The following is a 15,639-nucleotide window of genomic DNA, read 5'->3' on the forward strand; positions in this document are numbered from 1 at the left end:
GAGTTCTTATAAAACATGAATGTGTTTAATTAGAGTGGTGATCACATGGAACAAGGAGTGAAATTTTAGATTGTCAAATCGTCACAAAATCCCTGAGTTTTCTCACTATAAGGCAGTATTCTGGATGTTAGAGGACGTATTTATTTTCTGTTGTTGTGTAACAAATACTACAAACGTAGCAGCTTAACCAAAACACATATATTATCTAATAGTTTTCGTGGGTCAAGAGTCTGGGCATGGTTTATCTGGGATCCCTGCTTAGGGTCTCACAAGTTGTAATCAAGGTGTCAGCCAAGGATGAGTTCTCATCAGAGCCTCGACCAGGGAAGGATCCACTTCCAAGCTCCTTCAGATTGTTGGTGGTAGAATTCATGTCCTTGCAGCTGTAAGATTCATGAGGGCTGCCACACCCTAATGTAATCTTGTCCACAAATGTACATCGTATCACCTTTGTGGCATTCCATTGATTAGAAGCAAGTCACAGGTCCTGCGCACACCTCGAGGGAGGGGACTTCCATAGGTCTGTGGTCTGCCCACCACAGTAGTTTCAGAGATTGCTTCCTGTTGTCAGGAAGCTTATAATCAAGTTTAGAAAAGACATTCGGGGCGCCTGGGTGGCTCAGTCAGTGAAGTGTTACACTTCGGCTCAAGTCATGATCTTGCTGTTCATGAGTTCGAGCCCCATATCGGGCTTTGTGCTGTCAGCTCAGAGCCTGGAGCCTGCTTTGGATTCTGTCTCCCTATCTCTCTGCCCCTCCCCCACTCGTGCTCTGTCCCTCTCTCTCAAAAATAAATAAATAAGCTTTAAAAAAAAAAAAAAGAAAGTAAGCAAGACACTCATAAAAATAACTAGTTTGCATCACACTTTGAGGAGTTTATCATAGATCATTTTAACCAGAACAAAAAGGTATGTTCCTGAATGTTTAGTCCAGTGTTATCTGTTAATAAATGGTTGGAAACTAACAAAACATTCAACATTGGGATGTTTGGGAAATTATTATGATAAGAGCAATGTTCTGAAATAATGTGTAAACCAGTACTAATTTATAAAAAGCAGAAAAAATGTTTGCCATAATATTAATACCATTGTGGGGGAGAAATGTGTATGGACATAAGAATGGGCTTTATTGACTTCCTGCATGTCTCTTTGTGGTGTTTGTTTTATAGTAATGTGAGTATTACCTTTGTAATTAAAAATGAAATTTTAACTCTAATAAGGTTGCAAGATGATCCTATAATAAATAGATTTATAGTCAAAATACACATCACTTAGAATACACTCCCCCACATCTTTTTCCCCTCAGTGGTGCAAATAATTGAGCAGACTATTCCCATAGGTGAATGAATGAATGAACTAACTCTTTCTTCATACAACTGAAATCACTGTGTGTTATGACCAGTGGACACTTTGATTTGTAGTCATCTTACTTTTTTCCATATACCTGTTAAGAATGTTAATGATTAATTTTTAGATACCTATAGTAATTAGTAATATTTCCTTCATTTCCAATAATACCTTCAATGTGGAATGATATTTATAGGAAATAACCTCATCAAGTAACTATAAAATGATTGAGTCATAGCAGATTTTACTCTTGGTATATAACAAACTGATCTTGACTTTGGGATCCTTCACAGACCCACCAATTAAGTAAAGGTTTGGTCAGATATGAAAAATAAACCTTATGTTCAGATACATATGTAGACCTCTTTCTAATTTAGATGCAGAGATACTCAAGGACTCTCTCCAGAACTTGTATCATTTAGGTTAGTTTAAATGACAGTGACCCTCAGAAGAATGTATAATGAATCACAATTTATATTTTCCCTCTACTGAAGATTATTTTAATTTGCTCTGATGTTGTTTTATTTAGATGTGGCAGACTTTCAGTTAATGTCATGGAGTGAGGTCTGTTAATGAATGAATAATGGTACTTTAAACACCCCTCCCCCCCCACCAAATATCTAATAACGAGGTAAAAAAAAAAGATCTTCAGGTCTTCCACCTGTGAACAGGTGGAAAAATGCTGCTGCTTAGTTTTTTACCCCCCACAGTTCTGAAACAGGTCTGTTCTCCCTGGCCTTGTAGAGGATCCTGAGTTGCAGAACTTTGCAGAGAAACCTTGCCTTTGAGTGTGAGGTGACAATCAGGACCATAGATGGGGGAAGGACGGGGCTGGGGAGGAAGATACCAGGCCCCCGTGTAGCCCTGCTGTGGCAGTGCCCCCCCTGGCTGTCTCATGGCTTTTATCATGGGCCAGACAAAGCAGATGACACCACGCCTCACTTGCAGGTATCGACTGGGCTCCCAAGAGCGACCGCATCGTCACTTGCGGGGCAGACCGCAATGCCTATGTCTGGAGTCAGAAAGATGGTGTCTGGAAGCCAACCCTGGTGATCCTGAGAATTAATCGTGCAGCAACTTTTGTCAAGTGGTCCCCGCTAGAGAACAAATTTGCTGTGGGAAGTGGAGCACGACTCATTTCTGTTTGTTACTTTGAGTCTGAAAATGACTGGTGAGCAACAGCTGAGTATTTTTTATTTCTGTCTGTGGAATTACACCTTTGGACCACCTGTGTTCTTGGTGACTTCGTGAGTCCCTGGGTGAAGGCTTACCTATAACTTCAGTGTTTCCTCATCTGGAGATTTTTTTTTTTCCTCTGAAAATCTCCATTTCCTCTGAAGATTTTTCCTTCTTGTGTGCACATTGGGTCAAATCTCACATCTTTCTCATATTGATAGAGACCTGTGGCCCTATGTTCTGAAATCATAACTAGTATGTACTGTAAGATGCTGCTCTCCTCAGTCTGTGCTGTCCAAACTGTTTTCTTACTCTAACAGGGAAATCATAAACTTGAGAGATTCCCATGACCTGAGGAATGATTTTTTTAGATACAAAATATCTATGATTCCTACAGATGACAGTGCTCGCCTTTTTTTTTTTTTTTTTTTTTCTTTAATTTATTTGCTAACCAGAATGCCTGGGTGGCTCAGTCGGTTAAGCATCCGACTTCAGCTCACGTCATGATCTCGTAGCTCCTGGGTTCAAGCCCTGCGTTGGGCTCTGTGCTGACAGCTCGGAGCCTGGAGCCTGCTTCTGATTCTGTGTGTGTCTCTCTCTCTGCCCCTTTCCCGCTTGTGCTCTGTCTCTCTCTGTCTCAAAAATAAATGCTAAGAATTTTTTTTTAATTTATTTGCTAACCAAATCTGTGTCTTCGTATAATATTTTACTCATTTGAGCTGTTGAAGTAAAAATTGACCAGAATCTTGGAACTGTGATCAGCTTGTTAAACTTTTTGTATAAATTACTTATAGCTGAGCCACTCAAAATACAGAGATTGATTTTATGGCTAAGTAACTTATTTTACCTATTCCTTCCCACTTACTTTAATAAGAAAACAACTCTGCTCTATCTGGCATGCACTCAGAAAGGGTGGTAAGTAGCCTTCAACATGGAATTGTCATTTAGTACGAATCTGGCAGTGTTTGTATTTGCACTAAAAATAGCAGAGTATACATTACTCTTTGTGTTAGCGTTACTGTTTCCTTTCTACTGAAACAGTGAAAGGAATGGATTATATTAATGTTTTGTAATTGAGTGAAATCTCAGAAATTTTGATTCTTTGAAAAGAAAGTCTGTAAATTTGCAACGATTCAGTTAGGAATTGAAGACTTGCATTTTTCTTTCAAGTACATGTAAAAATAAGTCTAACAAAACGTTGCCTGGCAAAAATCATTTAGAAGACTCACTGTAATGAATAGATAAGAAAAATTTTCCTTCCTAGGTAACCTTCAGTCTCAGAGATTGCTCACATTTTTATTCATTGAAAAATAGTTTCGAATATAGGTAAATTGGGCTGTACTGTAGTGCAAGGTATTGTCATTTGAACAAGCTATATGTTCAGAGGCGTTTCTTGGCTATAGAACAACATTTTATTGGAATGATGTAAATATTTTAAAATAATCTCTAAAAGCCTTTAAAATAACTTCATTATAAGAAAGTCAAAATGTCTGTTTTTCAGAATGAAATTTTTTATATAAGTTCCTAAGACAGATTCTATGGAAACGTAATTTGGCATTCAAAGATGGGCATTTGGCTTGATATTCAGTCTCTCAACTCTTACCTTTTTTTTTTTTTAAGTTTATTTGAGAGAGTTTTTTTAAGTTTATTTTAAGTTTTTTTAAGTTTATTTGAGAGAGAAAGAACACGAGAGCAAAAGGCAGAAAGAGGAGAGAGAGAGCAGCTCAAGCAGGCTCTGCTCTGAAAGCACGGAGCCCAGCATAGGGCTGGATCTTACAAACCGTGAGATCATAACCTGAAGTGAAATCAAGAGTCAGATGCTTTTAATTTTTTTTTTCATGTTTATTTTTAAAGAGTTGGATGCTTAACCAACTGAACCACACAGGCATCCCCAGTCTTTGAGCTCTTGAACAGCAGAACATGATTGGTTTTTAAGCAGCAGTTTAGGGGGAGAAGTTGAATTAGCTAAGCCGGAATAATAACTGATCTCAGTTATAAATATATCTCAGACATAAATCTCAGACATAAATATCCCTGGAGTGGAGCTAGAGAATTAGAACTCCTGAGAGGTTGTGATTTTCTTGGTTGTGATTCCTCTGTGAAAAAAAAGAATTTGCAGCTTCACAGAGGCTTAGAAAAGAAATGAAGTTATTTTACAACCCAGACTTAACCCGAAATGAAATAACAAGTCACTAAATGTTTATCATAAAAATGTAAGTAATTCAAACTGCAATTTTTATCTGAAAGGTTAAGGTCACATGTAATCTGAAATTCCACGGAGCCGTATCCAGAGTTAATCCATAAATATAATTACTAACGGGGATCCCATGATAGCCAGGAAGGCTCAGAAGGGGCTGCTGTGATGAGAATGTTATAAAAGACAGAATCGAAAGGACCATTTACGGCTCTTCTCCCTCTCTCCTTTCCGGTCTCTGGCGGAAGTCCTGGTAGCCACCTGTGTTTCACCTGACACGCACTTGTAGGTCCTTTGGGAGCTGTTGCTTGATGTGTGGATAAACTGAAATGGATTTTCTCCTTTTGTAGGTGGGTCAGCAAGCACATTAAAAAGCCGATTCGCTCCACAGTCCTCAGCTTGGATTGGCATCCTAACAATGTTTTGCTGGCAGCAGGATCGTGTGATTTCAAATGCAGGTGGGAACAAATGAGAATTGGTAGGCAGAATTGATCTGTTCATTGTTCATCTTTCACATATTTTTTTTAAGTTTATTTATTTTTGAGAGAGAGAGAGAGCCCAAGTGTGGTAGGAGCAGAGAGAGAGAGAGAATCCCAAGCAGGTTTTGCACTGTCATTGCAGAGCCCGATGCAGGGCTTGAACTTACGAACCATGAGATCATGACCTGAGCTGAGGTCAGAAACTTAACCAACTGAGCCATCCAGGCGTCCCCATCTTTCACATATTCTTAAGGTTTCTTTGCTTTGCAAAGTACTGTGCTAGGCACTGCAAGGGATTCGAAGATGAGTGGAGCTTGTGATCTAGGAAAGCAAGCACCAGAGAGGCCGAGGTAGAGGGAAGTGGACTTGGAGGCGCGGGAGTGGGGAGATGTAAGAGTGGGGCCCGGAAGTTCACCTTAGGCAGAGCATCCGTGTTTGGAGCAGTGATCTAGTGGCCCTCGCACCACAGTATTGTTTCTTGTTTGATAACCCAGGCAGGGACTTGGCAGATTCCAGAGTGAGGCTAAAATGAACAAAGCATAGCTGAACAGTGCACTGCTGAGCTATTACTGCACTGTTGTTCCTTTTCAGTTAAAGCTTTTTTATTTGTTGTTCGTGGGAGGCTAGAAGAAACAGCCACTTTGCTAAGAGCTTTAAGGTCAAACGGTGTAATTTCTTTTTAAAGTTATTCTTTATCAAGAAGGCTTTCTTCCCTTAGAAGAAAAGCAAATAAATGTTACTTCATGTTGACTGGTTGGTTGGTTGGTTGGTTGGTTTTTAAAGATACGTGTGGGAATTTGGCTGTGGAATGGGGGGTACAGGGGTGTCAAGGCACTCTCTGGAAAATGATTGGTTCTTAAAAAAAGGGGCGCCTGGGTGGCACAGTCGGTTAAGCGTCCGACTTCAGCCAGGTCACGATCTCGCGGTCCGTGAGTTCGAGCCCCGCGTCAGGCTCTGGGCTGATGGCTCAGAGCCTGGAGCCTGTTTCCGATTCTGTGTCTCCCTCTCTCTCTGCCCCTCCCCCGTTCATGCTCTGTCTCTCTCTGTCCCAAAAATAAATAAACGTTGAAAAAAAAAAATTAAAAAAAAAAATTGTTTCTACTTAAGAATCAGTGTAACAGCAAAGATGCATAGACATTCTTAAGGAGAATTCAGAAGTTTTGTTGTCTGTGACATGTTATCCAGAGTCATTCTAGCTCCCGTAGAAGATGAAACTGAATGATCCATACCACCTGGGTTATCAAGCTGTGTCTAAAAAATCTGACTGTGAAAATAGGTTACCAATTCTTTTGTTAATATTACTTTCCAGAAATAAACTTTGCTTTGACTTGTAGTCCTGTGGGTAAGAGTCTGCTCAGGTCGCACTCTCGAGTTGGCGTCTGAGAACCACCAGCTATGTCTTGGTCTCCGGTGGCTAAAGCAGTGGCCGTTGCGATGCTAACTTACAGCCCAGTGATTCTCATGATTCTCATTCTCAGTCCCATAAAAATGGAGAACGAACTGATGGCTGCCAGAGGGAAGGGGGGTGGGGGGATGGGTACAATGGGTGACGGGGAGAGGGAGGTACAGGCTTCCAGTTACAAAGTGAGTCACGGGAATGACCGGGAATATAGTCACTGATGCTGCAAGAGCGGTGTATGGTGACAGATGCCAGCTGCACCAGCAGTGAACGGGGCATAAAGCGTAGCGAAGCTGAATCACTGTGATGTATGCCTGAAACTAAAGTAAAATTGTGTGTCAGCTCTACTCAATAAAAAAAAATAAAGCCCAGTGATTCTGAGGTCACGTCCTGTAATCTCACTGCGCCTTTTGCCTCCCTAGTCCTCTGCCTCTTCCAGAGCTGCTGCTGTCATTGTCATTTGGGAGGAAATATCCCAGATCATTTTAGGGAGTCTCTAGGTCCAGAAGTTCTTGAAGAGAGGCTCTATGAAGTAGAAATAGCATCGGGGGCGGGGGGGGTGGTTCCCAGACTCTCTTTATCCCTCCTCACACACAACTTCGTGGAATTCGAGAGAGAGGCTGCTGACAGCAGGCCGGAAAGCACCCTTCTTCAACCCAGACCATAACCTGCCACAGAGACGCGACAGGGAGCCCAGGGCCGCGTGAAGCCCGCCCTCCTGATAGCACGAGGGGGAGCCTGTCTGCTCTCTCACTGGTCTCCCTTGGCTTCCTCCTTGGGTGTCCCTTTCTTTAAATGGGTTCATACCACTGCTTTATTGCAGCGTAGCAAATAGTTTCCTCTCCTGCCGTTGGGCTGTGTGGGCTTCCTGGCCTACTGTGTTGAGACAGGAAGGAATGCTGTGCTCAGCGGGGTCTGCCATGTGCGAGGGGGCGGCGTGACAGCAGGACCCTCCCCCAGAATTCCGCACTCCTGGGGGGGAGAAGGGCCTTTGTGTTCATTACTTCTAGAACTGCACCCCTACGCCTGAGACCATTCTTGTCTTAAGAGATTTGTGGGTGTGACTTTGTCATGTTTTGCTCTTCAAGGATTAATCTCTTTGCATCCTAAGACCCCTTACGGCAGCTGCCTGTGGCCTGTTTCTTTATACACATATTTTCACCTGCTTTGTCCTTCTTTCCTGCCCCTTAAACTACAGAGTGTTTTCTGCCTACATTAAAGAAGTGGATGAAAAGCCGGCCAGTACGCCATGGGGCAGCAAGATGCCTTTTGGTCAGCTGATGTCAGAGTTTGGTGGCAGTGGCACTGGTGGCTGGGTGCATGGGGTCAGCTTCTCTGCCAGTGGGAGCCGCCTGGCCTGGGTCAGCCATGACAGCACTGTATCCGTTGCCGATGCCTCAAAAAGCGTACAGTGAGTATTTGCCTTTTGTTTGGAGTTAGGGAGTGGGGTTGGGATCTCTCCGCAGCTTGGCCAAGGCTGTTCTTCCCTGGGCGCCGGTTCAGGATGTGAGCATAAAACTCTGACCCAGAACCACAGGGCCGCCTTTGAAGTCCCAGACACACGTTTAGATTGTCCTTTTGGGGAAATTTGAAAGAGTTAGGTCTCACTTGCAGAAACACTTCTTAATGGAGGTAGTGATGGTGATTCCTCTGAAGGACCCTCCTGGCCTGCTGCTGCTGCTGTTGCTGCTGCTGCTGCTGCTGCTGCTAAGAGTTCCTTCACGTGGTTAGTTTAGTCTGTTACTGTGGATTCCTTACGACAGGTAAATGTCATCCCCCAGCCTTAAGTAGGAGATAAGTTCTTACTCTGTAGTCAAGGAACAGTGACTCCATTCATTTGGGACTCCATCCAGTAATACTTAAAACCCCGATGCCAGTTCGTCTGGAGTATGCTGGAAGAACTCGAATTACAGTGATTCATTTGTGAGTGAGACACCTGCCCAGCCTTGGGGAGGGCACCAGGCACCTTGTCAGACGTCGGAATTTTTATCTGCTCATCATGTTGGAGGGACAGAGATGATGATTGGAATTCCTTCCCCTTATGAATCTTTGTCTTTCCTGGTGAATCCTTTTTTATTGGCAGCTAAAGGTTACCCACCTTTTAAAGATTTCCTGACTTGTTGCTGTGTGCTGAGAACTGCTCACATCAGGTGACTCTGCCTCCCTCTACTGCATGGTGACAACAAAGTGACATTTCAGAGAGAATATTTTTTTCCTAAGTGGATTGAATTGTGGGTTTTGGCAGAGGGGGGAGTTGTTTTATTTTAAGAGAGAGAGTGGGGGAGGGGCAGAGAGTGAGAGAGAGAAAGAATCCCAAGCAGGCACTGTGGTTGTCAATGCAGAGTCCAATTCAGGGCTTGAATTCACAAACGATGAAATCATGACCTGAGCCAAAATCAAAATTCGGATGCTTAACTGACTGAGCCACCCAAGCGCCTCTTACTTATTTTGAAAACACCACCTTAAATGTTGTGGTCTCCCAGGTTTCTATACACATTTAGGTACTTCATGTATCTTTTCATTTTTAACACAAATGGGGTTATGCTATACATTTTGTACAGCAATTTGCTTTTTATTCAGTAATGTTTTGATGTCATAGTTATTTGATTTGTGTACAGTTTGTTGTAATCTGTAATAAGCTTTTAGCACGTGCTTATTACCAGCCCCTGTCTGCCCTCCTATTGATTTATGATTTGGCTTTTCCAGTCCTGCAAGTCAGATGACATTCTCCACCCTTCCCCTTCTCGAACATAAATGTTTTATGTAGTAACAGCCAGTGTTTTATATAGTAAGGTGCCCCAGTAAGGCCTTAAGATGAGGTATTAGGACTTTAATCCGATGCCAGTGGTATTGGCAGGGGGGAGGGGGTCTCCTTAGACATAGTTTTCTAAATTCTCTTTTACATGAAGTTTTCTAAATTTCTCTTTTACATGAAGCTCTGAGATCCTAATTCAGCAACCAACGTGTGTGCCTGCCATCTCTATGTGACCTGTTGGCCAGGTGCTGGAGCAGATAACTACTATCTGTACGTGTACACACATGTGCCCCAGCCCAGTTGTGTGAGATCCTGGCTGGCTAAGGCAGTGTCATATTCATCGGTGGCTCCAGCTCCTCCCCAGTGCCTGGCAGAAAAAAAGAGAATAGACTCTTCAGATGTTTGTGCCCACTCTCTGGGAGCCCAGGGTGAGCACAGGCGAGGAGAGGATGGCAGCACAAGGCGTTCAGTCATGAGTGACAGTGACAGTGACAGGAAGAGTGTTGGGTGGCCAGAAAGGAGAAGCCACTTTAGGGTGAAGAGGTCCAGGAAAGCTTCATGGAGGTGATCTAATTAGAGCTGAGCTTCAGAAACCATGTGGACTTCGGATAAGCATGTGTGTAAAGGGTGTGGGAGCAAAGGCAAAAGACGGGAAAGAATAAGGGTCACTGGGGACCGTGCCGTAGACCAGTCTGTCATGAGTGGGGAGGCCCCAGAAGCAGGTGGGGCCCAGGCCAGAGAGGCCAAAGACCTCTGTTTCTGCAGGTTACCCCAGGGCTGTGTCGGGCTTGAGATTCTTGATTCCTGAAAGTGTAGGTCATGGGGCTCCTTTTAAGCATAAGAGCTTGTTTATACTGTCCAAGCACCTGTGAAAATGGGTCCTTAGTCATCTTCTGTGTCTATAAAGAAGCTGTGTGGTCTGTTCCATCTCAATTTAACAATTGTTCTTGTATTTAGGGTCTCAACTCTGAAAACGGAGTTCCTGCCCCTGCTGAGTGTGTCATTTGTCTCGGAGAACAGCGTTGTAGCTGCCGTGAGTATTTCTCTTTATTTCCCCTCGCAGTACACTGTATTTAATTCTCCAGGACGGGAACAGCACGTGCTCTGTGACTTGCTGTGCTCTCACAGGCCAGCACAGCCTTTTAGGACAGCTGGCCTGTGAGCCTGGGCGGTGTGGTGTGTGGTGTGCGTGTCTGTGTGTGTTTAAGTGCGGTGGTGAGTGTTCTGCTGAGGGGCTGGTAGGTAGGCCTGACCGATGTCTTGTTTCAGGGCCATGACTGCTGCCCGATGCTCTTTAACTACGATGACCGTGGCTGCTTGACCTTCGTCTCCAAACTAGACATTCCAAAACAGAGCATCCAGCGCAACATGTCCGCCATGGAGCGCTTCCGCAACATGGACAAGAGGGCCACGACTGAGGACCGCAACACGGCCTTGGAGACGCTGCACCAGAATAGCATCACGTAGGTGCCACTCAGCCACCTGCAGCCAGGGCCCCGACCACCTGTAGAGAAGCGCTTAGGTGACCAAGATGCCTTTCTGCCTCCTTGTTTCCTGGCTGGATCCCTGTGCCAGTCGTGTGTGCTGTGTGCCCAGACATTCCTTTGGGAACAAGAGCAGGGACAAGTCTCTAGCCTCCTGACTGCACACTCTTATTTTCAGCTTGTGACAGAGTCATTCTGTCCTTTGAAGTGCAGATGGCACGAGACAGCCTCCCCCACCTCGAGCTGCACTGGTCCTGTTGCCGCCACCGCTGTGTGAGCCGCCTCCTCCCAGGGCTGGCATTCTTAGACCGTGGCTGAGAACGAGAGGAGACCTTCCTGAACGTCCTGCTCCTCTCAGTGAGCACAGGACAGGAACACTGGTTATACCCGTCACTTCAGCCGTGGGTTTCTAGTCACACACACCAGTAAGAAGATGATTTAATGAAAGAAACAGAATTATTTGATACCATATGGTAAAACCAAGGAGTTTCTTGACTTAAGTTTTCATCAGGCGTATGTGAACTGTGTTTTATCCAAAAGGTTTGATTTTTTGTTTGTTTGTTTTAACTCTAGAGAAGTGTAGTTTGCTCTTGATATTTTAAATGACTGTGGTCAGAGTTAGGTACCACAGAACTCTCTCTTTTTGATTAGACCTTTGGTGTTGAGAGATTTTCATTGTGGTGATGATGGTGGGAAGAAGAACAGAAAGGTCTAGACTTTCTCTTTGAGAGAATTATTAAATGCACCTTGTGCTTGTGATCACGTTCAATGGAAAGGGCTGCTGGACTTAAAATAGGCTGAAAATATCTGCACTCTCTTGAAAAATAATAACTTGAGGGGCGCATGGGTGGCTCAGTTGGTTAAGTGTTCGACCGGCTCAGGTCATGATCTTACGGTTCGTGAGTCTGAGTCCCACATCAGGCTCTGTGCTGACAGCTCAGAGCCTGGAACCTGCTTCGGATTCTGTGTCTCCCTCTCTCTCTCTGCCCCAACCCCACTTGCACTGTGTCTCTCAAAAATGAATAAACGTTAAGAAAAAAAAGTAAAAAAATTAATAACTTGGAGGCCTAACGGAACTTTTCTCCACACTTCAGGTTCTTTGTCTTGAATGAGTTTCAAAACTATTTCTTATGAATTTCTCTGAAGTTTCTCTGCAGACTATGTATCAGGAAGGAAACAACTCATTGCATCTTTTGAGACTTTCAAGTAAAAAGACCCTTGGAGATTGGCAAGGCTCCTTTTATTTGCAGATATTAAATCCTCTTTGCCCTTAAGCAAAGGATCGGCAGACTTTTTCTGTAAGGGACCAGAGGGTAGATATTTTAGGTCCTGAGAAGGTATAGAGGCTCTGTCAGCTGTGCACTTCTGTTGTGGCACACAGGCAGGCATTGGCAGTATGTATCTAAATGAGCGTGGATGTGTTTCAGTACAACTTTCATGGACACAGAAGTTTGAATTTCCGCATAATTTTCACATCGTGAAGTAATAGTCTTCATTTTTTTGTCACCATTTAAATCGTAAGCTATTCTTAGCTTACAGGCTGTACAGAAACAGGCCGTGTGCACCGTTTTGCCATCTCCTTCCCCAGACAGAATGTTCTAGACGTTTCAGAGGAAAAAGAAAAATATTGTCTGAGCTGTGGAATTGATTTTCTTGAAAGTTTTTCAGATAATTAGGCCAAGACAAGTTGCTGCATTAATCTCTTCCTCTACTTTGCTTGCTTGGAATCCTGCAGGGTGTCTGAGTGTTGCTCATGTTTGCAGTGATTAGTTTCAAATGCAGGGAGAGCAGGGAGAGCTCTTGGCTTACAGGCCCTGGTTGTCTTGGAGGGTGATTTGGGAGTTTCTGTTTGGAGCCAGTTGAATTTCAGTCATGCTTTATCCTGCCTCTAGTTTGTTTTTGTTTTGTTTTTAATTGTTTCCATCTCCGTCATTGCTGTGGTCCTGCCCACACTCTGCTCCCTGGCAGTTTGCATGCTGTGTGCCTGGCTCGTCCTGCTTCTCTGCGTCACTGTAATTAATACAGCTTCTTACCTTTTCTCTCTTTTCAGTCTTGACTTTTCTGGATGTCTGGTAACGAGGTGCACTTGAATGTTTTCTGAGGCAGATTGCCGCAGCCTAATCTTGATGGACAACTTAATATTTTGCGGTTGGGAATTCCATTTCCTTAAAATGCCCTTACACTGTTAGGAAGGTTGGGACTCACTCCCACCACATATCTTACAGTCTCTCTTGTTTTTCCTTCTTTTCAGTCAAGTGTCTATTTATGAAGTGGACAAACAAGATTGTCGCAAATTTTGCACTACTGGCATCGATGGAGCCATGACAATTTGGGATTTCAAGGTATTTTCTGCTTTTCAAAAGAAATCTTGTTTGTGCGAAATTCTTCCTGTGACCAGAATGTTTCTCATTTCTTGGAACAAAATGTCAAATCCAGTGCACATCAGAAATGTAGAACAGGAGACTGTAGTCGTCTTTAAAACCAAAGTCAGGGCACCTGGCTGGCCCAGTCAGTGGAGCGTGTGACTCTTGGTCTTGGGGTTGTGAGTTCGACCCCTACATCGGGTGTAGAGGTTACTTTAAAAAACAAAAAAACAAACAAAAAAAAAACCTTAAGACTTGAAAGCCATTGGAAGAAAACCAGACTTTCTCAGTGACTTGGGGTACATCCTTCTAGATGTCCATTTATCCGTGGAGGAAAAAATTCAGTGCTGTTTTTGTAGCTGGCCCTGTGTTGGGCACCAGTGTCTTTATAGATACATTTTTGTGGTTTACACCCATTAATCTAGTAAACGTTTGCTAAGTGTCTGCTGGGTGCCAGGCCTCGTACTAGGCACTGAGGACACCGAGGTGAGAGGGGTTCGTGTGGCAGAGGGGGTAGGGGTTAGGTGGATCTGCAGAAGAGCAGCCAGTGCCCGTGTTTCTACACCGAGGAATTCGGGGGGCACATAAACTGCCAGCGCTGCAGGGAAGGGATGGGCTGAGCTGTATCTCCAGGTGCAGTGGGATTTCAGGGCACGCGGGGGCGCGGGGCAAGTAGGAGCCGCAGGTGCAGACCAGCCGAGCTCAGAGCACGTTCTGGTAGGAGGCACCACCGGTGGTTTGCACTGTGATGTGGGTCTTGCAGAAGCACCAGATGGAACTAGAAGGGCCTGTGGCGTGGTCAGAGAGAGGGAGCTGGGCTTTGTCTGCAGACACCCAGGAGCTGGTCCAGAGCCAGACGGCAAAGCACCAGAGAGTAAGGCGTGGGCGGCCTGGGCAGAGGCTGGGGAGTCCCGTGATCCAGTGAGGAGACGATCTCCAGCTGTGGCAGGGGCTGTGACCCAGAACTTCTGCATTGGAGGGAGATTTCAGAGGCCAAATGGAAGGGCATCGTGACACTGAGGAACAAGCAGGGGGACCCTCACACTCTGGCTTGGCCATTGGGCAGATGGTGGACAAGATGAGGAACCAGAGAGGAGGAGCAGGAGTAGGAGAGGCTGGCCCCTGTGTGCAGCCCTGTAAATTTAATCTCTCAGTGGTTAACCTCCAAAACAGGTTAACGTTCACAGAGTTTTGCTACTGCCTGTGCATTTCCACCGTGTTCGGTGTCCCCCCGCCCCCGCTCCTTGGGTGAAATACATAATATGGAATAGCCTCCGGAATATTTGGGAGAAACAAAGTGTCTTACTCAAAGTCTCTCCCCACCCTCCCACCTTTTTGTCTTCCGGCACTTTCCATCCTGGGCATCAGGGCTGTGAAATTAGCTCCCTGGGCAGTTACACTCTACACTTTATTCTTTGACCCCTCTAAGCTAGGAGGTCCCAGGGTAGTTTCCCCTTGGTCCGTCTGCCTTTGAGCACCTGCTGTGTGTTGTGCACCTGGCTGGCTGCTACGTGGCCTGTGACGTAGGAGGAGGCAAAGAACATGCACGTATTGGCCCTCATCACTATGGGCCAATGGCACAGGGAGGAAACATGCAGGCGGGAGCGCTTCCAGATCCTGTGGCTTGGAGCCATGAGGACAGGGGAGCACATGGCTGGAAAGGGCCAATGGGGGGCCCAGTGCTGGGAGAGCATGTCTCACAGGTGGGCAGGGCCAGATTTGGGGGCCACAGGGTAGGGGGGTTGTTGGAGGTAGGTCAGGGAGGAGAGGGTGGTCAGGGGGAAGACTCCAGGACCGACAGTCCTCAGTAACCTTTGGTGTTCTTCCTGCCATTTTCAAGACCTTGGAGTCTTCTATCCAGGGCCTCCGGATAATGTGAAGCTGAGTGAGCCTCCCAGATCCAGCATGACAAACTGACAAAAGTGACAAAGTGTGCTGACACGGCCCGCCGTTTGCATGGTGGTGAGGAGAGCCAGCCGCAAGGAAACACTGAAGACACGTATCACGCAAATATTGTTTGTGTGTTTTTGTTTGAATATAATTGGTGAAAGTGTTGGTTTTTTTAAAAAAGCAGCAATGATTTGGGTTTTTTGTTTTTTGTTTTTTGCTATTTCATTCCATTCTTGACCAAAGCTTCTCTTGAAGTAGTTTATTATGGAAAATTGTCACACTAACTTAAAGGAAAGGGTGGGGAGATATGTAAATTGTCTGCTAAACAGTTAAATAAAAATACTGAATGTGTTTTTGGCTTTGTTTCGTTATAACTACTTTTAGTAGAAAACTATGGACAAATTCTTTATTAAACTATTTAATTTTTAGGGTAAAATCTTTATAACCAGGTTTTTTTTTTTTTTAATTTTTTTTTAATGTTTATTTATTTTTATTTTTTTTTTAAATGTTTTTTTTAAATTTTTTTTTTCAACGTTTATTTATTTTTGGGACAG

General features: G+C 44.4%; 1 protein-coding gene across 1 annotated transcript in view; it reads left to right on the forward strand.

Moving 5' to 3' along the window:
• ARPC1A (actin related protein 2/3 complex subunit 1A) overlaps positions 1-15,436 on the forward strand; it is a 29,686-nt gene extending 14,250 nt beyond the window's left edge. The window contains exons 4-10 of the mRNA XM_047089237.1: positions 2,294-2,516; positions 5,066-5,173; positions 7,792-8,004; positions 10,306-10,381; positions 10,618-10,811; positions 13,084-13,174; positions 15,036-15,436. Coding sequence (XP_046945193.1) covers positions 2,294-2,516; positions 5,066-5,173; positions 7,792-8,004; positions 10,306-10,381; positions 10,618-10,811; positions 13,084-13,174; positions 15,036-15,074 — 944 coding nt within the window. The 3' untranslated portion in view covers positions 15,075-15,436. The remainder of the gene's footprint in view (positions 1-2,293; positions 2,517-5,065; positions 5,174-7,791; positions 8,005-10,305; positions 10,382-10,617; positions 10,812-13,083; positions 13,175-15,035) is intronic.
• Positions 15,437-15,639: the final 203 nt, after the last annotated feature.

This window comes from Lynx rufus, unplaced genomic scaffold (assembly GCF_022079265.1).
Source record: "Lynx rufus isolate CCGP_SWC_20201006 ecotype Redwood Valley unplaced genomic scaffold, mLynRuf1.p SCAF_27, whole genome shotgun sequence".
Taxonomy (NCBI): Eukaryota; Metazoa; Chordata; class Mammalia; order Carnivora; family Felidae; genus Lynx; species Lynx rufus.